At 43.1% G+C, this 26,084-nt stretch overlaps 1 protein-coding gene across 8 annotated transcripts in view; it reads left to right on the forward strand.

Moving 5' to 3' along the window:
- The first annotated feature begins 1,280 nt into the window (after positions 1–1,280).
- Positions 1,281–26,084, forward strand: part of POLE4 (DNA polymerase epsilon 4, accessory subunit) — a 200,661-nt gene continuing 175,857 nt past the window's right edge. For 7 of the 8 annotated variants that reach the window (XM_062209725.1, XM_062209733.1, XM_062209730.1 and 4 more), the window contains exons 1-3: positions 1,281–1,414; positions 1,586–1,670; positions 2,309–2,350. In XM_062209725.1, coding sequence (XP_062065709.1) covers positions 1,403–1,414; positions 1,586–1,670; positions 2,309–2,350 — 139 coding nt within the window. In that variant the 5' untranslated portion in view covers positions 1,281–1,402. Of the gene's footprint in view, positions 1,415–1,585; positions 1,671–2,308; positions 2,351–7,513; positions 7,797–26,084 lie in introns of those variants that run through there. The other variant, XR_009867816.1, reaches the window with a different exon arrangement.

Below are 26,084 nucleotides of genomic sequence, written 5' to 3' on the forward strand. Positions count from 1 at the left end.
TGATTTTTTTTAAAAAGAGGATTCCATTTTTGTTATTAAGTCAAATATATTTATTTTAATGTTAAAGATTCCCTTTATTTGAAAGGCAGAGTTACATAGGAGAGAGCTCTACCCTCTGGTTCACTCTCCAGATGACGAAGCTGGCTGACGCCAGGAGCCCGGAACTTCATCTGGGTCTTCCACGTAGCAGGGGCCCATGCACTTGGGCCATGCACTTCCACTGCTTTCCCGGTGCAAAGCATTAGCAGGGAACTGGAGTGGAAATGGAACAGCTGGGACTGAGCCCCAGGTGGTGGCTGAAGCTGTGCTACAACCGCCAGGCCGCCCATATTTTCCAAGTTTGTCTTCATTCTGACACAACAGAGAAGGATATAAGCTGCGGAAACAAAAGCTCTTTGGAGTCCACAACAACTTTTACATGTAAAGGCATCTGGGAACAAGTTTTCAGAACTAAGGCTCCGATGCAGTCCTTATTTTAAAAACTAACGTGCTTTCCTCTGCTTAGCCTGAACTTCTTCCATTTCTGCCTGCCAAGGCCGGCCCCTCCTTCAAAATGTCTAAAACTGGTTTTCCTCCAGGATGGTCCGGGTTTCGCGCCCTCCCTCCAGGGAACGCCAAGCCTCTCCGGGTCACTCGCCTTTCCCAGCCCTGGGTTCACACTGAGCGTTGACTGGGGTTTCTCCAGGCCAGGGCACCCTGCCTAGCTCCAGCTGGATATAGCCACCATATTCCTCAACTAAGAGCAGCTGAGTGGGCCCAGTTAGGCTCACCCAGGGCCCAGGTGGGCCCACAGCCAGCGACCCGCCCCGCCCGCCAGGATTTCCGGGGGTTCCTGGCCACGCCCTCTCCACGGGAGGGCGTGGCCTCAGCCCGCGCGGGAAAAGGGGGCTGGCGCCGCATGCGCGCGCACAGCCGGCGGCCGCGCGCAGCACGTTCCGTTCCGGGATGGCGGCGGCGGCGGCGGCGGCGAGTGGAAGCGGGGCGCCCGGGGAGGAGGAGGGGCCTGGTGGGGAGGCGGCGACCTCGCAGCCCCAGGTCCCGACCGGTGCGCCCGGGGCTCGACTCTCGAGGCTGCCGCTGGCGCGAGTGAAGGCCTTGGTGAAGGCGGACCCCGACGTGACGCTGGCGGGACAGGAAGCCATCTTCATTCTGGCACGAGCCGCGGTGCGGCGGGAGCGCGAGGGCACGCGCGGGGCGGGGCCTCGGGGTGGTGTCGGGGCCGGCTCGGCGGCGGCATGGGCGGGGTCTGGGGGTGTGCGTGGTGCCGGGGGGGGGGGGGGTGAGGGAATGGGTGCTGGTTAAGGTAGCTGTGCTGGGCTGGTAACCCACCTGCCTCTTCAGGAGCGGCCAGCGGCTTTCATTTTGCATTTCCCGTGTCTGACACTGTGGGAGTCGCTAGTGGATGGGTTTACAAGTACGGCCGGAGGGACGGGTCGTTCTGGCCTACTGGGCGTGAGGGTAGGGAAGGAGCTCGTTAACTCCCGGGCAGTCTTGGCTTCCAGCACCTCGGGCACCTGAGTCCCCCTCCCCCTCCGCGAACCTCCCCCAGGGTGCCAGACCCGTGTAACACTTCGTTGCTTCACAGGAGCTGTTTGTGGAGACCATCGCGAAAGATGCTTACTGCTGTGCTCAACAGGGAAAGAGGAAAACCCTGCAGAGGAGAGATCTGGGTAGAGTGTCACTGTGGAATCCGGGCTCCGCCGGGGAGGGCTTGGCTAGGTGTCCCCTGTCACTGGTAGAGCATCGCGGTGGATTGTGCGGTGCCACGGGGGCTCCCGCTGTGGTGCTTTCCGTGTGGCCTGTTGGCACACACAAAGCTTCACGTTGAGAGTCCGCTTGGGGGCAGAGAATGAAAGGTTTCTATGCCCTTTCGTAGCTTCTACCTTTATTGTACGGGAGAGTCCTCCCCCCTCCACACACCTCCCTCTGTACCTGGGGATTTGATTGCTGACTCCTTAGTATAGCTGGTAGTCCCTGCACATGCGTAAACTTTCACAGACTGCATTCTCTCACTCCCTGCCACTTTGCCAGACTCTTCTCTGATGATGAGAGCAAACAATACATAAATTTAGGTGTAAGCCATGGTTGTAGGGGGGGCCATCCCCCCCTCCCCCCACCATAATTGCTTGCTTAGGTTTTTCTTACTCTGAGAGTTAATAGATAAGAGTTGGTGTTGGAGTAGAAATGGATTTAACAACAGCAGGGGGTAAATTTTGTAAGTGCCTTCCACTGTGTGGATGGTGCTGTTTTGGGGACTGATGTCTCCAGCTGACCAGAGTCTCAGGTATCTCTTTGCCTTGTGTTTCAGATAATGCAATAGAAGCCGTGGATGAATTTGCGTTTCTGGAAGGTGAGTTCTCTATCAGAGGGCGGACTTTTCCGTGCTAAGGGTGGGCTATAAAATGGATACCTGGTTCTTCCTTGTTTGTGTAGGGATAATATTCTCCTCCTGTTAGAACTCATTGAGATTCAGTTTCCTCTTGTGGGGAATTAGAACTTCCACCTGCAAATTGCTAACCATAAAGAAATGGAAAGGAATATACAGAGCCCAGTGATGTTGGAGGAATGCAGAAGTGTGACTCCCACTTTGGTCCACATCCCTAAGTGTAAATATTAGCCCCTTGTCATAATGTTAGGGATCAGAAATAATTGCCACCATTTAAAAGATCTCCTCTTTTTCCTTGTTCTTTTTCAACAGTGTGTTTAAATGATTGTTTTTCTGACAGATTCTATCCTTGCTTGTGTCTGGTCTTAGGAATTTTGGATTAACTCATGTACTTAATGTAAGAAAAAGGGCGCAGTACAGACGGAATACGAACTTGCAGCCAGACTGCGTTTATTCAAAGAAAATAAACTTGGAGGTGTTGACCAGCTGCCAGTGTGCACACAGACCCGACCATGTAGCAGAGGGCCCAAACCCCAGGGGCTGGGCTTTATTATATCTGAGGTGGGCTAGGGGTGAGGGTGGGGGATAGTAGGCAGAGGTGAGCTTCTCTGTACAGGTTTTTCAGGTTTGGCTCACCAGCTTCCAATCCTGGGTAGGGATGCAGGAGGTGGAGTGGGGAACAGTAGGGAGTGAGACTGAACCAGTCTCTTGAAAGAAGGCAGGGATAACAAGAACCTCAAATGGCTGAGGCTTGTGTCTATCACTCAATATTGTCATTAAAATGAGAAATATTTGGAATACCTCATTTCAGTTATCTCCTCTCAGAGCTATTTGTTACTTAATTCCTGCTCTTTGAAATATATATCCTGATGGAATAGCTTTGTGAAAACCGTGCACCCTCAATTCGTTCTCACCTTCACCCTACCAGGTGTTCTCATTACCTTCAGGCATCTTGATTTACTTCATTTTTTCACTGCTTTGTTCTGCATCTCCATGTCAACCCAGACCTTTTTGTAGATTCTTCTAAATGCCTGTTGAGACACATTCCTATGGCTAGCTTCAAACTTACATTATTGAATATTCTCTTCTGGATCTCGTTCACCTTCTCTTTCTACTGACTCATTTTTCTTATAAAAGATTTTATCAGTTGCCCACCTAAGGGCACTAACTTCCTGTAAAATTTCCATTGACCAATGTTTGGAGCTTACGTTACCTATTTATTTTTTTAAGGTTTATTTATTTGAAGGCAGAGTTCGACAAAGAGAGAGGTCTTCTATTTGCTGGTTTACTCCCCAGATGGCTGCAATTGCCAGAGCTGTGCCAATCTGAAGCCAGGAGCTTCCTCTGGTCTCCCACGTGGGTGCAGGGGCCCAAGGACTTGGGACATCTCCCATTGTTTTCCCAGGCTGTAGCCGAGAACTGGATGGGAAATGGAGCAGCCGGGACTCAAACTGGCACCCATATGGGATGCTGGCACTACAGGTGGCGGCTTTCCCCGCTACACCACAGTGCTGGCCCGTACCTGTTCATTTTTAACTACCATTTTTTCAAAGCAATGAGTGATATGTTCAGATTTTTAAAGATATAACATTCTTGCCCTGTGGGTAATAAATTAGAGGCTACCACAAATGCAGTGGAGTGGTCTTAGGCAGTTTGCCACTCAAGCTTCTATGATGGGCTTGTGCTTACCTTGGGTTTTTAATGAATGGCAGTTTATTGAATGGGTGATGTGTACATTTTCATCCTCCAGTCTGATGATCTTGGTAATTGAATCTTTGTTTTCTGTCCCACATTAGTACATCTGAATTTTGGCCCTCTTAGTCCCTGTGGGTTTGGTCTATATTATATCACTTTGTGCCTGGTAAAGTAAATGTTAGATTTGTATGTGCTAAGTAGATCATCGCCTCCTCTCTTTTAAAATCAGTATGAATATGAGTATATGGATACTTAAAAATCAAGTAGTTATCTAAGACTAATGAAATGCAGCTACCACCCTTTAATCTTTTTTTTTTTTATGATTTATTTATTTGAAGGCAGAATTGCAGAGGCTGAGGCAGAGAGAGGTCTTCCATCTGCTGGTTCACTCCCCAAATGGCTGCAGTTGGGTAAATCTGAAGCCAGGAACCAGGAGTTTGTTCTGAGTCTCCCCTTGAGTGTAGGGATGCAAGGACTTGGGCTATCTACTGCTTTTCCAGGCCATAGCAGAGAGCTGGATCGGAAGTGGAGCAGCCAGGACTCAAACCAGTGCCCATATGGGATGCTGGTGCTGCAGGTGGTGGCTTTACTCACTGTGCCACAGAGGCGGCCCCTCATTATTTCTGTTTTTAACTTTTCATATGGTTACTTTTATGAGTATTTCTAGATACTTAGCCCTTGATTTATCAGATGATAAGTGAAAATTTGGCTAACCTGTACAACTCCAGAAATCCACTCTGTCTTTTCTGATTTTTTGGGAGTTGGATCATTATTTTTTGTTCTTTGTTACCGTTAAAGTTTATATAACATTAAATGTCTATTTTCTTGTTTTGCCCAACTTCGAATATATTTTTAAGTTTCTAAACTTTTTTAAATTTAAGATTATTTATATATTTGAAAGACAGTTACAGAGAGGCAGAGGTAGAGAGAAAGGTCTTCCATCTGGTGGTTCACTCCCCAGATGGCTGCAACAACCAGAGCTGAGCTGATCTGAAGCCAGGAGCTTCTTTGGGGTCTCCCACATGGGTGCAGGGGCCCAAGCACTTGGGCCATTTTCCACTGCCTTCCCAGGCCATAGCAGAGAGCTGTACCGGAAGTGGAGCAGCCAGGTCTTGAACCGGTGCCCATATGAGATGCCAGCACTTGAGGTGGTAGCTCTACCTGCTGTGCCACAGTCTAGTCCCTCAATATGTTTCTTAACTTCCACTGTGTATATGACTGTTCATGCACCTGTTTATTCCTTCCCCCTTTTCAGCCCTCTTTTAGCTTGGCTTGTCATATATATTAGTACATTGTCAAGGCTGATAACCTTTATATCTTACCACAATTAGATGATCATGCTTTGCCTATAGGTTGGGTATAGAAGTTGAAAACCAGTACTGTGAACTAGACCCCTTATTCCTTAATCCCGCATTCGGCCTTCTTCTCCGCAGGCAACTGGTGTTTCTTGTGTAAGTGTCTGGATATTTTATGCAAATAGGTTTATATGTGTATGTGTATTCTTTCGTACATCTTTCCTTATGAAATATAACACAGGAAAAATGAAGTCACTAAAAAATAAAATGTACATCCTTGTGATCATCAGCTATGCCAAAGAGATAGAATATTGTTAGCCCCCAGGAACCCCACATACATTCTTTTTCCCCTTATCTCTCTCCCTGCCTTTGCTTTTTTTTCTTTAAAAATCTATATATTTATGTGAAAGGCAGAATTAGGCAGAGAGAGGTCTTTCATCTGCTGGTTCACTCCCCATATGGCCACAATGGCTGGAGCTGGGCCAGTCCATCACTGACCCCAATGGTTGGTTGGTTGGTTTTTCATTCATTCATTCTTTTTTAGCTTTTACTATAGAAATGAAATTGAGTTTGTATGTTAATTTTGTACCTAGAGTCCTACTCATCTATTTTTTTGTCTTTTTTTTTTCTTTAAGATATATAAATTTCACGTATTGCCTATATACAGATTCAGGAACATAGTGTTACTTCCTTATTCTAATGATTTGTCTGTTGATTGATTTGGACTTCTCTAATTCCAGTTCAGCCTTACTGTGGGCATATAGCTTTTGGAACTACAGCGTGAAAAGGGGCTTATTAGACCTCTGCTGTTGGTTGGACTCCGGGTTTTAACTCTTACTTTAGCCTGCATACATCCCAGAAGAAAGGTAGACAAATGACCTCAGCGCAAAACTAGCTTTGGAGCTGGGTTTGCTTTCAGTTGTCGCCTACTCTTGATTTTAGATTAGCCTTTTCTTGATGCCTCGTTGATGCCTCAAAGATTTTTCTTCTTTGCATATTTTTATTTAGCTTTAGCAGTTGGTCTCATCACGATATTGTCGTTATCAAAAACAGAGGCCAGTTTTTTTTTTTTTTAAATAAGTTAGAGATGCTTTTGTTCTTTTAGCTGAATAACCTGTTTAATTTTTTTTCTTAACAAAATTTGGTCTTTACTGTATAGGCTTTCTGTAAGTATTTGGTGATTTTTCATTCCATTCAATAACAATGAGGAATGAGAAAGTTGTTTGGAAGCTGTGTGTATGTGATGGAGGCTGGTTGTTGCCTGGCAGTTTTATTTTAGGGTGAACAGGGGTAGGATCAGATGTTAAACTGGGTGGCCCCCGGAGTTCAGAATGCTTTACTTTGGGGCACTTGGCGCCTTCAGAAGCTGCTCTCGTTCTCCTCACTTGCACACTTGGTTGTTTAAAAGACACTCTTGTGACTTTTTTTTTTCTAGGTTAGGTTTAAATGCCCATCTTCTGTTAGTGCTGCACGTAGGGAGGGTTGTGGGGAAGTGTTTGTCACACGGAAACAGGGGTATTAACTCGTTTTCATCTCCTGTCTCTTTGTGGCATCCCTGGTGACTGATGTGGAGCCTCCTTGGGTCCTCGTGGATGGATTGGCTCTCTCCTGTGCTGCAGCCCCTCTGTTCATTCCACGCTCATTTTCCTTCTGCTCTATTTGTAAACCTGCTTAAGTAAGATTGCTGTTCCTTAGGTTTTTTTATTGAAATTGCTTAGCTGCTTATGGACCCCTGTTTGATAGGAAGGCAAGCAGACTTGTGGGATCAGTTCCCCACATTCAACGAACTTTCTGAAAAGATTATAAGCTCTTTGTTTACTGAACTTACATCACTCACCCCTTGTATACTCACAGCAAGTAGTTAGTTTTTTCCTACATTTGTGTAACTACAGCAAGTAGTTTTTCCTATCCTTGTATCTAATTCTCTAGGCTTTCCCAGCTGCACCCCACCTCTGTAGTGACTTTTTTTTTTCCCCCCCAAGGGTTCTTTTAGCTAGATAATCCTCAAAGTTGGTATTCTGGTTTTAGAGAACTGCTGCCAATAACAATGTCCCTACCTTGTTGACTTTGCCTGGTTTGTGACACTTATCCAACTCTTGGGGCACCTTGCTTTACATGTTGCTCGTTGTATTTTTAGGTACTTTGGACTGATGGCCGAGCTGGGCAGTTCTGTGAGCCTTCAACTGGGTCCTTCAGGTCGCCCCTTCTTCGCAGGCATCATCCTGTTCTACCTTCAGCTAAGCTGGGTTAAGCAGAAATCTCATCCAGCTTTTCTCTACACGTCTTCCACTCCTTGCGTCTGTCTTCCACTGCAGGCCTGCATGCAGCTGCTGCTGCTTGGGGCAGATGAGCAGGAAGTGTTACACAGTGGTGGCTTAACGGGCGGTGAGGACCAGAATAAAGGTCTTTGATCAACTTCAGTCTGGTGTGTTTTGTAGTCTGAGCTTTGTTCTTCCCCCTGTTACTGGAGGGCCGCAATGCCCAGCGTCAGCCTTTCTCCTCTTCCGTGCCAGCCATTCTTAACCACACACAGTGCTTTCCCTGATTCTGTTTTTTCACTTTTCAAGTACATCACCAGAATGTGGTTCCAGAATTTATGGAATGCCACTTCTCAGGAGTTCAAATAAATGTGTTCCTTCTGGAATGAAAACCAGTTAAAAATTGCTTTCTAGCAGTTTTGAGATTTAGTTGATATACTGTACAGTTCACTATACAATTACCGCAATCAATAGTTTTTAATATTTTCGTATGAATAGAATCAGTCTTTTTTTGTCTTTAATGTTTGTAAGGTTTATCTATGCTATAGCATATATCAGTATTAGTACCTATTTAAGAAAGTTGTAAAATACATAATATAAAATTTGCTGTTTTAACCATTTTATAATTCAGAAATACATGAAGGGACTTAGTTTGTGGAAAATAAATTTAAAATAAGTTTATCTTGGTGTTAAAAAATTGAAATCCATGCAGTTTTTTTTTTTTTTTTTTTTTTTAAATATTGAAAGAGTTACAGAGAGGGAGAGATATCACTCTTCCATTTGCTAGTTTACTCCCCTGATGGCTACAATAGCCAGGGCTGTATGGGGCTGAAGCCAGGAGCTTCATCTGGGTCTCCCATGTGGGTGTCAGGCCCACGCACTTGGGCCATTTTATACTATTTTCCCAGGCCATTAACAGGGTGCTGGGTCGAAGTGGTTTAACGAAGCTGGGTTGAACTGGGGTCTGTATGGGATGCTGGTGTTGCAGATAGTGGCTTTACCCGTTATGCCACATACTGGCTCAAAGTTTTTCTGTTTTATGATACTGTTTTCTGTGTAGTTTTTGGAGGTCCCTCGTGTGTTTACTTGGTCACTGTGAAATATATGTAGGAGGGGGAAGTGAGTGTTTGGACTAGTGGTTAAGACACTGGTTAGGGTGCCTATGTCCCATGTAAGAGGACTGGGTTTGACTCTAAGCTCCCTGTGAGACAGTGGTGATGGTTCAAGTACTGGAATTCCTGCTGCCCACGTGGGAGACCTAGATTGAGTTACCAGCTCCCATGTTTGGCTCAACTCTGGCTGTTGGTAGGTATTTGGGAAGTGAACCAGTGGATTGTAGCGCTCTCCATCTGTCTCCCTGCCTCAATAAATAAATGGCTGAATGTATGTGGTAGGGAGGATCTTGTCCCCCATTATCTTCATTCCCCTGGTGTCATAGCTCTGAATGTATACTTGTGACATGATAAGAGATGTTGCAGGTGTAATAAAGTGACTCATCAGTTGACTTTAAAATAGACTATACTAGGTTGTCCAGGCAGGCCCAACTGTGGACCCGAGCACATAATGTGTGACAAGGTTTTGTTTGATCAGTTGTTGATGGCTTTGAAGACATGGGACATGGGGCCATGAACCAAGAACTGTGGATAGTCTTTAGAAGCTGAGAGTAGTGACCAGGTGGGAAACAGCCCCAGTCCCACGGCTGCATGGAATTGAATTCTGCCAATAATTTAGATAATAGTGGAAATGGATTTTCCTCTGGAGACTCCATGTAAGCACCCAGGCCAGCTGATAATTTGACCTTGTGAGACCCTGAGCAGAGAATCTAGCCATATTCTGTCAGACTTCTGACCTGCAGAACTATGAGATATAAATGACCATTAAACTGGTATATTTGAGGTAATTTACTATGGCAGCAATAGAAAACTAATGGATGTTTTTCTTACTGAGGGTCAAGGTGAAAAGAAATTGAAAATACTACTTTAGTGGAAAAAGATCTTGTACAAGGGTCAGGAGACTTCAGTTTTCATCCTGCCGCTTTTATTACCCTAGATGACATGTTAATCATTTGCCCTTCTTGAGCTTTACCAGTTAAGTAGGTGATTCTTTTTCTTTTTTTTCCCTGAAGAAACCTTTTATTCAAGGATTACAAGCTTCCTGAATTTCATAAATACAACCTTAGGAACGTAGTGATTCTTCCCACTGTACCTGCCCTTCCACCCACACTCCCACTCCTCTTCCTCCTCCCTCTCAAGTAGGTGTTTCTAAAGGTTTTCTTTCTTTATGATATGTTTTTCTTATAAAAAGCAAAAACTTTTTAAAAGGGTATAACAATTTTGAAAAATGCATATAATATTATTGCAATGAAGATAGAGAACAATTACTTCACTACAAAAATTCCTTTCTGCTGCAGCTTTGTAGTCCTCCCCACCCAGACCTATAGTTTTGTCATCTCCAGAATGTTATATAAATAGACTCATACAATGTGTAGACCTTAAAGCCTGGCTTTAGCATAATGCATTTGAGATTCAGCCACATTGTTTATCAGTATGTTGTTTTTGTTTATTGCTGAGCAGTGTTTCATTGTATGGGATGTATATACCAGTCTGTTTTATTCCCCAGTTGAAGACATTTGAGTTCTGAATTCTTGGTGGTTAGGAATGAAGCCATTGTAACCTTGTAAAAACCCAGCTGTTTCCCAAAGTGACCATACCATTTTATTTTATCAGCAATGTTTGAGGTTATTTTTGTTCTTGCCAGTGCTTTAAAGTTATTAACTTCAAAAATTAGAAGTTTAGTAAATCTCACTGTGGTTTTAATCGGCATTTATCAGATGTTTCTTAGGCAACTATTTTTCCCATCCTGTAAGTAGTTCTTGGCTGCATTCAGTTCTGTTGGTGAGAAGACTTCAATGAGGTACCTGTGGCTTCCAGGAAAGTTGTTTTTTTACGTTTTTGTATAAGGAGTGTGGAGCAGCATAGCTTCTATTGTGGTCAGCAAACCCCCAGGCCGTGCCCTCCTCTGTTGCCTCCTTGTCTTATCAGTCATGGGCTAATGGACTAGAAAGGTGCCTGCATTCCCTGTGTGTATTTCTAAGAGCTCTGGAGTGGAGTTTGCTAGGAGCGTAGATCATGCTACTAGAACCTGATGTTAACATTATGAAGACCTAATATTAAAGAATCAGAGAAAATTATGCCAAAAAGTAGACTTTACAATTTTTCTGTTTCTTCTTTTTGTCTGAACCAGGGATTTGATTCCCTCACTTAAGGCTAAATAATGCTGACCCTGCACGTAAGCATTTTTGTTCAGATTGGTTCAACATCTTCTGTACCTCATCTTGGGCTCTTTTTAAATAAAACATTACTCATCTGTACAACGGGGATGTGATTATGCCTCAATATTCCTGTGAAGATTACTTCAAAACATGGAGAATACTTAAAACAGCCATGGCACATGGTTAAGTGTTGAGTAAAGTTGTTACTACTATTCCACAGCAAACAAAAGACCTAGACAGGCTACCCAAATGTGAGTGGAATGAAACGGCACAACTATAAACAACAGCAAAACAAAAAAGAGTCCAAAAGATAAGGAACGCAGTCTAGAGGAAAACACAGCCCAAGGGTTACAGACTAAAAGTAACATGAATTCAATAAAACAAGAGTTCATAGCTAAGTAATACATTAAAGAAATGAAGGGGAGGTTTGCAGACCTTCTCATTGCCAGAAATTGATCTCTGCTGGGGCAGGCATTGTGGTGCAGTGGGTTAAGCCACTGCTTGGGATGCATGCATCCCATATTGGAGGGTGGGTTTGAGTCCCAGCTTCTATCCAGCTTCCTGCTAATGAGAGGGCAGCTGATAATGTTCTAAGTATCTGGGTTTCTACCACCCACATGGGAGACCTTGACACAGATCTGGGCTCCTGGCTTCAGCTTGGCCCAGCCCTGGGATGCAGGCATTTGAGGAGGAATAAACCAGTGGGTGGAAGATCCCTTTCTGTCACTGTGCCTTTCAAATCTATAAAAAGATCAACCTACAGGGCTGGCGTTATGGCATAGTGGGTAGTCACCTCAATGTCTGCATCCCATGTGGGCAATGTTTGTGTCCCAGGTGCTCCACTTCTGATCTAGCTCCCTGATAATGGCCTGGAAAAAAGAAGTTGGACCAAAGTGTTGGGCCCCTGCCACCCATGTGGGAGACCTGGATGAAGCTCCTGGCTCCTGGCTTTGGCCTGTCCCAGTGCTTGCCATTGTGGCTATCTGGAGAGTGAACCAGCAGGTTGAAGATCTCTGTCTGTCCCTCCCTCCTTGTAACTCTGAAAATTATAAAAATCTTTAAAAGAGAAAGATCTATCTATGCTATCTGAATTGGGAACATAAAAAATGACTCTAGGGGCTGGTGCTGTGGCACAGCAGGTTAAAGCCCTGGCCTGAAGTGCTGGCATACTGTATAGGCGCCTGTTTGAGTCCTGGCTGCTCCACTTAAAATCCAGCACCCTGCTAATATATCTGGGAAAGCAGTGGAGCATAGGCCAAGTCCTTGGGGACCCTGTACCCTTGTGGGAGACCTGGAAGAAGCTCCTGACTTCGGATTGGCTCAGCTCTGGCCATTTGGTTAGTGAACCAGTGGATAGAAGACTTCCCTCTCTCTGTAACTCTATGACTTTCAAATAAATAAAGTCTTAAAAAGATAGCTGGATTTTTTTTTTTTTAATGACTAATCTCATACTTGTTATAGACTATTGATCTTCAAGGAATGTTTGGAAATTGTTTTTCTTATGGTGAAACATTTGAAGTGCATTTTCACTTGATTTTTCCTTGTGCTCAATTTTGCTTAAAGCAACTTTTGTATTTTGTAATTCAAATAACATGCATAGTGGTTTTTTTTTTTTTTTTTTTTTTTTTTAATTTGAGAGAGAGCAAGAATCCAACTGCTGGTTTACTCCCCAAATGTCTACAACAGCTGGGACTGTGCTGGACTAAAGCCAGAGGCCTAGAACTCCAGTCAGGTCTCTTGTGGGTGGCAAGGAACCAAACATTTGAGCCATCGCTGTGGTCTTCGAGGTTTACAGTGGCAGGAAGCTGGAATTGGGACCCAGAGCTGGGAATCAAACCAAAGCATTCTGGTAGGGGATGTAGGCATTTTAACCAGTAAACAAATATCCGCCCCACATTTTACTCATATTTTTTCTTTTTCTAAAGATTTATTTATTTGAAAGAGTTAAGGGATTGGAAGGGAGAGAGAGAAAGAGAAATCTTCCACTCACTGGTTCATTGCCCAAATGCTTCCAACAGCCAGGGCTGGGCCAAGCCAAAGCCAGGAGCCTGGAACTCCATCCAGGTCTCCCATGTGGGTGGCAGGGGTCTAAGTACTTGGGCTATCTTCTGCTGCTTCCCAGGTGCATTAGTGGGGAGCTGGATTGCGAGGGAGCAGCCTGGGCTTGAACTGGTGCTCATATGGGTTGCCAGCATTGCAGGCAGTAGGTTAACCGGCTGTGCCACAACACTGGTCCCTGTTTTACTCTTCTTTTTCTCTTGGACATCTGCTTAAGGTGGTTTTTACCTAATGTTAGTGATTATTTCTAGGTGGTGGAGATATTTTTAAACTTTTTGTATATGTCCTTTTCTGCATTGCTTATTATATGGTGGCCACTGTTAGGATGTGAGGAGGGACTGAACTATGAGATTGGAAAAGCTTTGTGGTGCTGGGTGGGGCTGACAACTAAATCTCTGAGCTGACTTTGAGGCTGCATTCCAGTGTTTTCTATTGGTTACCCAAGAGAAATCTCACAATATTCTGGAAATCAGATTATACTTTGTGTTCTCTGTGCCCTGAGAGGTGATAGCTACTAATCTGTGAACAAAGACCTAGAGCCCCCATTGTAGAGTGCTGCAGTTTACAAGGCACTTTCCTGTTGGAATATCATTTGCATTTCACAGAGGCTAAGGCAGAGTCAGAGAACTTACATTTTTGTAGGTGCTAAGTGATCAAGCCCAGCGTGAACTGTGATTTCATGATTCCATGGGCCTCACTCTCTAGGAATGACCCATGAGCAACCACAGGAGCTCCTCTTTCCGCCTGGCCACACAGAGGGCATTGTGCCCAGATACATTGGCTTTTTGATCTCAGAGGCCCTTGTCTCACATCTGGTATTCTGAAGAAGGCAGTGTATTGAGCAAGAAAGGGCATTGAATCAGAATTAACAGTCAACTCTCAGCCTGCTCTTTTCTGCTCTTTGCCTAGCACTGGGCAGGAAATTCAGTATTCGTAGGCCATAGTTCCTCTAAAATGAGGAAGTAGACATGATAATGACAGGGCATGTGCTTGGAATATTTGCATTTCATGCCCTGCGCTGAGCACTTTATGTGCAAGATCTCATTCAAGTTCCCTGACAAACTTGTGCTTAGGGTTCTGTTACTACTTGCATTTCCCAAATGAGCAAACTGAGGCTTAGCTTCAAGGTTGCTCTGCAGTTAGGAGTTAGAGGTAAGATTTAAATCCAGCCATTGTGGTTACAGGTTTTATATTCTCAGTCGCTTAGCTGCACTGTGATGCTCTCAAAGATCCCCAAAGATGGGGCCGGTGCTGTGGCACAATGGGTTAACACCCTGGCCTGAAGCGCCAGCATCCCATATGGGTGCCGGTTTGAGACCCGGCTGCTCCACTTCTGATCCAGCTCTCTGCTATGGCCTGGGAAAGCAATATAAGATGGCCCAAGTACTTGGGCCCCTGCACCCATGTGGGAGACCCGGAAGGAGCTCCTAGCTCCTGGCTTCAGATCGGCATAGCACTGGCCGTTGCTGCCAATTGGGGAGAGAACCAGTGGATGGAAGACCCCCCCCCCCCCCTGCCCCTCCTCTCTCTCTGTAATTCTGCCTTTCAAATAAATAAATAAATCTTTTTTTTTTTTTTTTAAAAAGATCCCCAAAGATCTCAAAACAAAGCAGGGTCACACAACCTTTTCAAGCCCTCATTGGTGGCAGCAAAAGAAACAGCTAACAGCCAGCTGGTCATGCTTGCTGCATGATTTCCCTCCCCATGAACTTCTCTAAGGAGCAAATTGCTCAAGGGCTTCAATATCATCCCCCCTTGAAAGCAGGTGTTTTTTTTTTTTTTTTTTTTTTTTTTTAAGATTTATTTATTTATTTGAAAGAGTTTCAGAGGCAGAGAGAGAGAAGGAGAGAGGGGGTTGTCTTCTATCCTCTGGTTCACTCCCCAGATGGCTACAACATCCAGAGCTGTACTGATTCGAAGTCAGGAGCCAGGAGCTTCCTCCAGGTCCCCCATGTGGGTGCAGGGCCCCAGGGACTTGGGCCATCTTCTGCTTTCCCAGATCATAACAGAGAGCTGGATCAGAAGTGAAGCAGCTGGCACTCGAACCAGCGCCCATGTGAGATGCTGGCACTGCAGGCAGCAGCTTTACTGGCTGTGTCACAGCGCCGGCCCTGGCAGGTGTTTTGAAGACAAAATTTAGCCATGCCTCCAGATCTCTAGGGAGAGTTGCAAACATATTGAACTAATTAATGGCCAATAATTAGCCATGCTAGTAACATGTCCTCGTTGGAGACAGTTTACATGTGTAAGTACCTTTGTGTGTCTTAGTCCCACCTGAAAACCTTTCCTAGGATATGAGCACATGCATGTTTCTTCTGTGTTAAAGACAGCATTTAAAATGTTTCTACAATAAAGCTAAACATTCACCTATGACTCAAATTCTCCTAGGAATTTACTCGAGGGACATGAAAGCACATGTCCACACAAAGAATTAAACATGGTTATTTATAGAATCTTTATTGTAGTACTAAACTGGAAATAGCCTAGGTGTCTATAAATTTGTGACAGGATAAATATAGTCATATTCACATGATAGACTACAACTCAGCAATAAAAATGAATGAAATACTGATATCCTTAACACAGATTAACTTTAGAATATTGATTATGGTGAATGAAGGAAGTTTTACACAAAAGAATAATGGTATTCTGTTAATATGAAGTTCTAATTTGTGGTGGGGAAAAAAAATCAAAACTGTAGAGGATGGAGGTAGGGATGAACTGGGAAGATGAGGGAATTTTTTGCAGTCTGTCTCTTGATGTGGTGTGGGCGTGCGTCACGTGGATATTTGTATTTGATAAAACTTAGCTATTGGGACATTTTAATGTTGCAGTTCACTGTATGTAAACTTTATCTAAAACAAACTTCTAACCAAACTGTGTTTTAGTTAATGATGTGCATGGTCCAGTGTGTTAGGGAAAAGTGTACTGATATAACTTACTTTGAAATACATAAAACATAAAAAGATTGATGGATGAGTGAAAAGTGATAAAACATCAAAGTGTTAATTATGAAATCTAGGTTGTGGTAACTATTCTTTGTGCAAGGTCTATGGTAATGGAGCCCAGAAATTGGCAATTTTTATTAGTGTTTAAGTGAATTCTCATTAAAAGATACATACCAGTGTTCCCTTATTTAAAAAAAAATATTTATTTGAAAGGCAGAGTTAGAAGGAGGACTGGAGGGGTGGAGGGAGGGAGGGGAGGAGGGAGGAAGGAAGGAAGGAAGGAAGGGAGGGAGGGAGAGAGCACAAGTAAGCGAGCGAGAGCACGTGCTTCCATATGCTGGTTCACTCCCCAAATGGCTGCAATGGTCAGGGCTGAGTGCAGCCTAAACCAGAAGCCTGAGGCTTTATCCTGGTCTTCCACATAAGTGCTTCTTCCCAGATGTGTTATCAGGGAGCTGGATTGGAAGTGGAGCAGCTGGGACCTGAACTGGTGCCCATATGGAATACCGGTGTCACAGGCAGCAGCCTAACCTGCTGTGCCATGATGCCGGCTCCAGGGCTGCTCTTTTGTGGGACACTCTGAAGGATGTCTTCTCAGTTCTGAGTCACAGCTGTCCCCATTGCTCCCATTAGAGAGTACATTAGGATGGATGTGAAGATAGTTTTCCCCTAAGAGACCTTGAGATCCACTGTAATAGTTATTTTAAACAGTCAATTAACTGTTATTAGTAACAAATCACTTATGGATCAGTTTGTCATTTCATCTGCCTTGTAACTGAGGGCAGTTGGACCATTCCAGGGATTGAGGACACCAGTGTGGTCTTCTGTTTTTGGAGGCAACTTGAGTCCCCCCAGGGGGGATGCTGCAGGTCTGGGAGATTGATATTTTTGCACTGGGGATGGGGAGGTGTTTTACTTTAACTCCTAGATGTAATTTTCCTTTCCTATACTCAGTAGTGTTAGAAGTGCCTTATTCCATTAATGTTAACCATTCAAATACTCATTAAAATATACGGTATTAGAGAAATTTATGGCCAAGTGACTCTTCTCCCAGACTCTGAATTCTCCAGGATCAGAATGGGTTTTACTCATCTCAGTGCCTGTGTTGCACATGGAAGGTGCACGACGAATGTTGGTTGGATCGAACCTTAGGTTCCTCTGTCTCTTCCCACTCTGCCATTTTCAGACAACCTCTCAGGACTTTGCAACAGGCTCTATTTTTCCAAGACTTTATTATGAACGTTTTTCAAAGAGGGAAGTCAACTCACTACCTATATTTCATGATTTTATTTATCTCACCCTAACCTTAGGAGGGAGGTTTATGTTGTCTTATAGACCTGAAGACTAGGGCTGGGATAAAAATTACCTGGGAATTTGTAAACAACAATAACAACAACTAATCCCCCAGTAAAGTATCAGTGTCTAATGTCCAGAATAGAGAGGTGGTGAAGAGAGAGATAAACCTACTCCTCTTTTAAGGAATAAGAGGAGAAAAGTGGAATTAAGTCACCGGGTGAGGGTCCTGGGTCAAAGAAAGGACTGAACAGGGAAAGGCACAGAGAAAGATTCAAACCAAAGAGGGCCCCTGTTCAGCTGTCTACAAAGTTGTTCCGTTCTTTTTTTATTTTTATTTTTTGTTCCGTTCTTTATATTCAGTTTACATGTGTTCTCCAGTTTACAGACACTCCTGGTCTATGCAGTCAACACAATGCCCAGTGCTTGGCCCATGATCCCTTAATCATGTTTATTGAACTCATTCACCCTCAACACGGTGGCATTGTTATGTTAGGATAGTGCTGGTGTACAGTCTGCCAGTGGCCTGTGAATTCAGAGGCTCCTACATTTCTGGGGCTGTAACCAGCAGAGGGAGGCTGGCTCCCCCAAACCCTTGTGCAAGTGGCTACCCTTAAACTACCTTTTGGTACAAGTACTTGTCTCTGCCCCATCAGGCTCAGGCTGTGAAAATTTTAGGAATTTCATCTGAGTTTTCTGAGAGGTGACAGTTACTCTTCTCAAGCATTGTATTGCCTACAACACAAAGTTCTCACGTGCCCTTCCCAGCAGGCAGTCTGATTTCTCCCGATCTGGAGGATTTCTTGCAGTGCAAAGGTAATGTGTGTGAGACTCTGCTCAGAATACGAAGACTCAGAGCCTTCTTTTTGTTGTATATATTTAGGCTCTGGTTTGGGAGCTATGGAGAGTGCTCCTCAAGAATTTTGAACAAGAGGTAGGAAGATTTCCCCTGCAGACTAGAACCTAAAATCAAGCACCTCCAAGGTTGAATTATTTCCAGATTTGACTTGACTTCATCAACTGTTTCTAAAAAGGTATCAGTCAGTAGGCGACACTAGTCAGTGGTAAAAGGAAAGAGTCCCAGAGACAAATGTTGGGAGGACCCATTTCCACACTAGAAGGATAGCTAGAGCCCTAACCAGTGCCTCCGATACAGTGTTGTGGTTCCATTGGTGAGACTGACATGTCAGCTTAGCTTATTCGTGTACCTTTAAACACTGTAATCATATGTCTAACTTCCATTATTCTGAGCCCACCTTCCTAAGCTTCCCAGGTGGCTTTGCCCATAGGGAGAAATGGTGTTGGTCATGGGGAGTTGGACAATTTCAATTCACTGACAGTGATTTCTCTTTGAGAGTGTACAGGGCAATTTCTGGCTATGATTTGTTCATCCATGTTGCTTTGCTAGGGAAGATGAGAGGATGTGGTAGCCATTCATACTTGGAGTATTTCAGGCCTTCTGAGAGTTGATCCACTTGCAGATTGCAGAGTCATCAAGCCAGGGATGGGCAAGGGGTATGTTCTTGGAAAATTGTGTGCAGGCCTAGAACACATTGATTAGAAGAAAATTTTCCCAGAGCCAGTGTTGTTATATAGTGGGTTAAGCTACCACCTGCAGTATTGGCATCTCATCTGGGTGCTGGTTTGTGTCTTGGCTGCTCCACTTACGTTTTGGCTCCATGCTGATATGCCTGGGAAGGCAGTGGAGGATAGCCCAAGTCCATGGGCTCCTGCACTCACATGGGAGACCTGGAAGAAGCTCCTGGCTTCTGGCCTAGCCAGAACAGCCATTGCAGCCATTTGGGGAGTTAACCAGTGGATGGAAGACCCCCCCCCCCCCCCACCAACCCCTGTCTCTGTAACTCTGCCTTCACACCATTCTGTAAATATTTCCATGTGTCAGATGAGTTGGTAGAGAAAGAGAGAAGACAAAGGAGCTGTAGAATAAGAGATGGTGAGCTACCCATGTTGAGGATGTGGGGCTTAAATAGTCCAAATGTAAGTGTCTGGTCTCAGTGAAGTTTTGGATACCATGAGTGAGAAAGACAGCAGTGCCACTCTGTGACTTTTGTGCTAAATTACCTGCCAGTGACATTCTTAGTTACAATTTGTTGTAATGAATATGCTCTAAAACATACAGGCCTAAATAAGTAGAGAGTTATTTCTCTTCCATGTAGTAGTTCAACTGGTCTGCACTGACAAGGCAGCTGTGTTCCATTGGGTCATTCTGGGATCCAGGCTTCTTCTATCATATTGCTTTATTTTTCCTTACTAGACCACAACCCAACAGAACTTTCTGTGATGTTGGAAATGTTCATACAGTATGGCAGCCATTACTACATGCGTCTATTGAGCAATCCAAATGTGGCCATTGTGTCTGACGAACTAAATTAAATTTAGATTAATTTAAATTTAAATAGTTGCAGATGACTAGTGGTTTCAGTATTTGAGCAACTCTAGATCAAAGCTCGTGGTCTCCAAGTCTAGTTCTGGTTCACAGGAAGAGGGAGGGGAGTATTAGAAGGACAAGGGGCTTGCTTTTTAAGTTGGAAATAAATGTTGCACACATTATTTTTGTTCAGATCTCCTTAATCCACACTTAGTTGATTAGCTGCTAGGAAATACAGTCTCTGGCTAGGAGGCAAGATACCAAAGTACAACTCTTTTTATTCCCAAATGATGGACATATTTTAATGGACAGCTCAAAGTCTCAGTCATAGCATCTCACCTTTGCTGCTCTTAACTGTGTAAACTGGGAGCACAGTAACAATTTTGTGATAACAATAGGGTCACAATGAGACCATGCTTGTAAAGCCCTGGGTACAGTGGATGGCACTCCATATTCAGCCCACATCACACATTGCTCCTGTAGCTTTTGTTGCTATAGTTCCGGCCTGCGGTAATCCTTCTAGACTTTCCTATTCTGTAAATGGGTCGCCTATGGTAACCAAAGCTCTAAATAAGAGATGAAGGCTATTTCAGACACACGTAAAGGAAACGTGTGTCTGCACATCAGATATTGAAGTTGGCTAATGAGTGTGTATTTCTGAGAAAAAGATTCATCTTGATGTGCTAACAGTCCCAGGTTTCTCAGCCTGAGACTTACTCATTGAGATTATTAGTGCTCCCGTGAAAGGTCTCTTTGGTGACGGCTAGAGAGCTTTTACCAAAGACAGACTACATGTCCCTTGCGTTCTCCATTCCCTAATAGAGTCTAGCATCACAAACTGAGAAAGGCATGGTGTTTTCTTGATGAGCTGATAATGAGCATACCTCTATATTATTAGAGAAGACAAAGGGAAACTGACCAGGGGTTTGTGGGGCAGTGGCAATTGTAGAAACCATCTGTCCTCATCTCAGGGGTGTCACGTCAGACTGTCACGAAGAAGAAATCAACATTTGGCTTTTTAAATTACACAAGTAAAGATAATGAATTCACTAAGTACACCCAGTGCATTTTAAAGAAACATGCATTTTAGAATAAACAACTATGAAACTATATTTCACAATAACTGGTGATAGTGTTTCTTTGTAGCCTTGCCTGTGAAAAGGAATTTTGTGTCTTCTATGCTCTGAATTAATAAAATACCAGGAGAATGCTAGATGGAAAACTTTTGGGATAATTTTTGGATTCTTCCTCTTTCCACTGTCATTACATGGTTCATGCTAAATGCAAGAAGTGAAATTACTTTTTTCTCCTAATGTCACTCCTGATTGTGAGCAACATGAATCACAGTGATTGCATGAGGCAGTTTATAGAAGTGAAAAGGTCTGTAATTCAGGGCGTGTGTCCTGGTAGAGAAAAATGTCAGACATGAGAGAATTGGGAAAGAAATTTCCCAAGAAAGGTTATGATCATAGGAAGACCTCAAGTGAGAGAGAGAGAGAGAGAGAGAGAGAGAGAGAGAGAGAGAGAGAATGAATGAATATGAATGAGAATGAATGACTGAATGAGAACGTGACCTAAAAGCAGAGCTTGGACACAAGAAGGAACCTTCTTCTGGTGTGGTGTTGGAGACAGGAAGAGCACAACAAACATGTGGGCAGGGCCAGAGGGTCAGTGCTGTGCTAGCAAGGGCAAGCTGAATTTCTGACAGTGAACTGTACCAATGTTTATTATTGTAGTCTGGGGCCCAGCAGGGCCTGGAATGCCTGGGGATTTGACAGGTTGATTGCAACACACTATATTAGAGGAGGTTGGATTTTTCTGAGAGCCTGATTCTCCTAGTTTTACAAAGCCAGTAGTTTAGGAATGATGGGGGAGTCTTTTTTTTTTTTTTTTAAAGATTTTATTTATTTTAGAGCTAGAGCTAGAGCTAGACAGAGAGAAGGAGAGACAGAGAGAAAGGTCTTTTATCTGCTGGTGCACGCTCCAAATGGCTGCAGTGGCCGGAACTGGGCTGATCTGAAGCCAGGAGCTAGGGGCTTCTTCCATGTCTCCCACACAGGGCACTTGGGACAATTTCTGCTGCTTTCCCAGACCACAGCAGAGAGCTAGATTGGAAGAGGAGCATCCAGGACTAGAATTGGCCCCCTCTGCAGGTAGAGGCTTAGGCTACTGAGCCACAGTGCCGGCCCCCTTGTCTTTTTTTTTTTTTTTTCATTTTTCATTTTCATTTTAATTAATTTTTAACAGATTCAATATATGTTGTACGGACAAATCTAAGAGCATAATAATATTCCTCTCCTCCCTCCCTCCTACCTTTTTTTTTTTTTTCAGTTTTTGAGATAACATTTTAAGTTTACATTACAGTAAAAAGGCTAAATATTTCACTAAGTAAGAAGTTTAGCAAGTAAGAAGCAAAAAGACCCTGGTTTAGAAGAAATATAGACACCAGCTATAAATAATAATTGAATGTATAAATGACCATTTCATCGATACATAGTTTTTTGTTCAATTAGTCATTCATAATTTTCCTCAATAAAATAAAATCAATGATAATGTAATATCTAAGTGTTTCGTATGTTGTAATAATTAAATTCATCTAAACTTTCAGCTATTCCCTCTCAACAGTTTATGCACAAGAAGAATTTTATGCAGATTTCAATGCAAATACTTATATATTACTTTTTTTGTACTCTATTAGTTACCACAGATCAGGAAAACATGACATTTGCCTTTCTGGGGCTAGCTTACTTTCCTAAGTATAATGATTTGTATTTGCTTTCATTTTTTAAAAGCTTAGTAATATTCTATATTGTGTATGTACCACATTTTCTTAATCCAGTCATTAGTTGATGGGCATGTAGATTGATTCCATATCTTAGCCATTGTGAATTGAGCTACAATAAACATGGGTGGACAGATAACTCTTTCTTATGCTGATTTTATTTCGTTTGGGTAAATTCCCAAGGGGGTGGGATGGCTGGGTCATATGTTAGAAATATTTTCACTTTCTTAGGAATCTCCATACTGTCTTCCACATTGGCTGTACTAGCTTGCAATCCCACAAAAAGGATATTAGGAAACCTTTTCCCCCACATTCTTAATAACATTTATTGTTTGTTGATTTCTGTATGGGAGTCATTCTAACTGAGCTGAGGTAAGACCTCATTGTGGTTTTGATTTGCATTTCCCTGATGGCTAGTGATCCTGAGTAGTTTTTCATGTGTCTATTGGCCATTTGGATTTCCTCTTTTGAAAAATGCCTGTTCAAGTCCTTTGCCCATTTTTTAAGCTGGATTGTTTGTTTTGTTGTTGTTGAGTTTCTTGAACTCTATAGATTCTGGATATTCATCTTTTATCACTTTCATAGTTTGCAAATATTTTCTCCCATTCTGTTGGTTGCCTCTACATTCTGCTGAGTTTCTTTTGCAGTGCAGAAGCTTCTTAGCTTGATGTAATCCCATTTGTCATTTTTGCTTTCATTGCCTGTGCTTCTGGGGTCTTTTCTAAGAAGTCTTTGCTTATATCAGTGTCTTACAGAGTTTCCCCAGTGTTCTTCCCTAGTAATTTGATGTTATCAGATCATAGATTTAGATCTTTGATCCAATTTGAGTTGATTTTTGTATAGGTGTTAGGTAGAGATTTTGTTTCATACTGCTACACATGAATATCCAGTTTTCCCAGGACTATTTGTTAAAGAGACTTGGGCCATCTTCTACTGCTTTCCCAGGCCATAGCAGAGAGCTGGATTGGAAGTGGAGTATCTGGGACTCGAACCATTGCCCATATTGGATGCTGTCACTGAAGGCGGTGGCTTTTCCTGTTGTGCCACAGCACCGGTCCTGATTTTAGCTCCTTTGTCAGACATTAGTTGGCTGTAGATGCATGAATTGATTTCTGGGATTCTGTTCTGTTCCATTAGTCCACATGTCTATTTTTGTGCTAATATCAAGCTGTTTTGATTATAACTGCCCTGTAGTATGACTTGAAATGTGGTATTGTGATGCATCCAGCTTCGTTTTTCTTAAGACTACTTTAGTTATTTGGAGTCTCTTGTGTTTCCATATGAATTTTAGCATAGTTTTTCCTAGATATGAAAAGAATGTCCTTGGAATTGATTGATTTGATTGGGATTGCTTGCATCTGTAAATTGCTTTTGGTAGAAAGGACATTTTGATTATATATATTAATTCTTTGAATTTATGAACATGGAAGATTTTTCCATTTTTTTGTGTTTTCTTCTATTTCTTAACTGTTTTGTGATTTTCATTGTAGAGATCTTTCACCTCCTTGGTAAATTTTTCTAAGATATTTAAATTTTTTTGGTAACTATTGAGAATGGGACTGATCTTAGAAGTTGTTTCTCAGCCATGGTATTGTTTGTGTGTACAAAGCCTTTGATTTTTTTTCCCTAAGAATTTATTCATTTATTTATTTGAAAGGCAGAGTTACAAAGAGGCAGAGGCAGAGAGAGAAAGCGTCTTCCATCTGCCGGTTCAGTCCCCAAGTGGCCACAGTGGCTGGAGTCGAGCCAATCTGAAGCCAGAAGCTTCTTCCAGGTCTCCCAAGTGGGTGCAGGGGCCCAAGCACTTGGGCCATCTTCTGCTTCCCAGGCCATAACAGAGAGCTGGATTGGAAGAGGAGCAGCCGGGACTTGAACCTACGCCCATATAGAGTGCTGGCACTGCAGACAGCAGCTTCACCTGCTATGGCACAGTGCCGGCCCCTAGCCTTTGATTTTTTTTGTGTGTTAATTTTATGTCCTGCAACTTTACCAAACCCTCTTATGAGATCCAGTAACCTCTTAGTGAAGTCTTTTGTTTTCCCTATATATAGAATTATGTCATTTGCAAACAGTGATAATTTGACTTCTTGCTTCCCAGTTTGTATTCTTTTGATTTATTTTTCTTTCACATTCTTTCATAATGATGACTATCTTTCTCTATTTCTTTGTGTAGCACATCCTTGAGCATCATTTGTAAATTGGGTGAGTGGTACAAATTCTTTTAATTTGTTTGTTATGGAAGGTCTTTTCATCTTCATTCATAAATGAGAGCTTTGCAGGATACAGCATTCTGGGTTAACAGTTCTTTTCTTTTAAGACATGGCTTAGCCGGCACCACGGCTCACTAGGCTAATCCTCCTGCGCTGGCACACTGGGTTCTAGTTCTGGTCGGGGCACTGGATTCTGTCCCGGTCGCTCCTCTTCCAGGCCAGCTCTCTGCTGTGGCCCGGGAGTGCAGTGGAGGATGGCCCAAGTGCTTGGGCCCTGCATCTGCATGGGAGATCAGGAGAAGCACCTGGCTCCTGGCTTCGGATCAGTGTGGTGCACCAGCCGCAGCAGCCATCGGAGGGTGAACCAACAGTAAAGGAAGACCTTTCTCTTGTCTCTCTCTCTCTCACTGTCCACTCTGCCTGACCAAAAAAAAAAAAAAAAAAAAAAAAGACATGGCTTATGTCTCTCCATTCTCTCCTAGTTTATAGGGTTTTTGATGAGATGTCAACTGTGAGTCTAATTGGTGATCCCCTGAAAGTAATCTGGCATCTCTCTCAAGCACATTCTAAAGATTTTATCTATTTATTTGAGAGGTAGAGATAGAAAGAAGGAAGGACAGAGAAAAAGGTCTTCTATCCACTGGTTCACTCCCCAAATGGCTGCAACAACTGGAGCTGTGCCAATCTGAAGCCACGAGCCAGGAGCCAGGATCCTCCTCCAGGTCTCCCGTGGGGGTGTTGGGGCCCAAGCACTTGGGCCATCTTCTGCTTTCCCAGGCCATAGCAGAGAGCTGGATTGGAAGAGGAGCAGCCAGGACTAGAACTGGTTCCATATGGGATGCTGGTGCCCCAGGCAGAGGCTTAGCTAGCTATGCCACAGTGCCAGCCCCTCTCGTGCACATTTTCAATTCTTTGTTTTATTGTTGAAAATTTAACTACAATGTGTAGCGATGAAGATCTTTTCTGGTAATGTCTATTAGAAGTTCTATGTGCTTCATTTATTTGGATGTCTCTTTCTTCCTCCAAATTAGGGAATTTTTCTGTTAATATTTCACTGAATAGTCATTCTAATTCATACTCTCTTTCTTCAACTTAGGAACTCCTAAGATGAATATGTTAGGTTGTTTGGTAGCATCCTATAAGTCTCCAACACTGTTTTTAATTTTTCTAATGTCTTCTTTTTTTGGGAGAGTGGGTCCACTGAGACATTTACAAAGATTTATTTTCTATCTCGGGTATTCTTCTGCTTCACCAAGTCTTTTAAGGCTTTCCACTGTGTTTTCTATTTGACATATTGAATTCTTCATTTCTAGTATTTCAGTTTGATTTCTCTTCAAAATCTCAATCTCATGGGAAAAATTTTCATCCATGAGATGTATGGATTTCTTTAACTCATGAGTTTGCTTCTGAGCAATGTTCTAATCATTCTTTTCAATTCCTTTTCAGGCATTTCATCAATTTCTTTGCTTTCACATTCTAATATTGTTCTTGTGTTTCTT

This window comes from Lepus europaeus, chromosome 13 (genome assembly GCF_033115175.1).
Source record: "Lepus europaeus isolate LE1 chromosome 13, mLepTim1.pri, whole genome shotgun sequence".
Taxonomy (NCBI): Eukaryota; Metazoa; Chordata; class Mammalia; order Lagomorpha; family Leporidae; genus Lepus; species Lepus europaeus.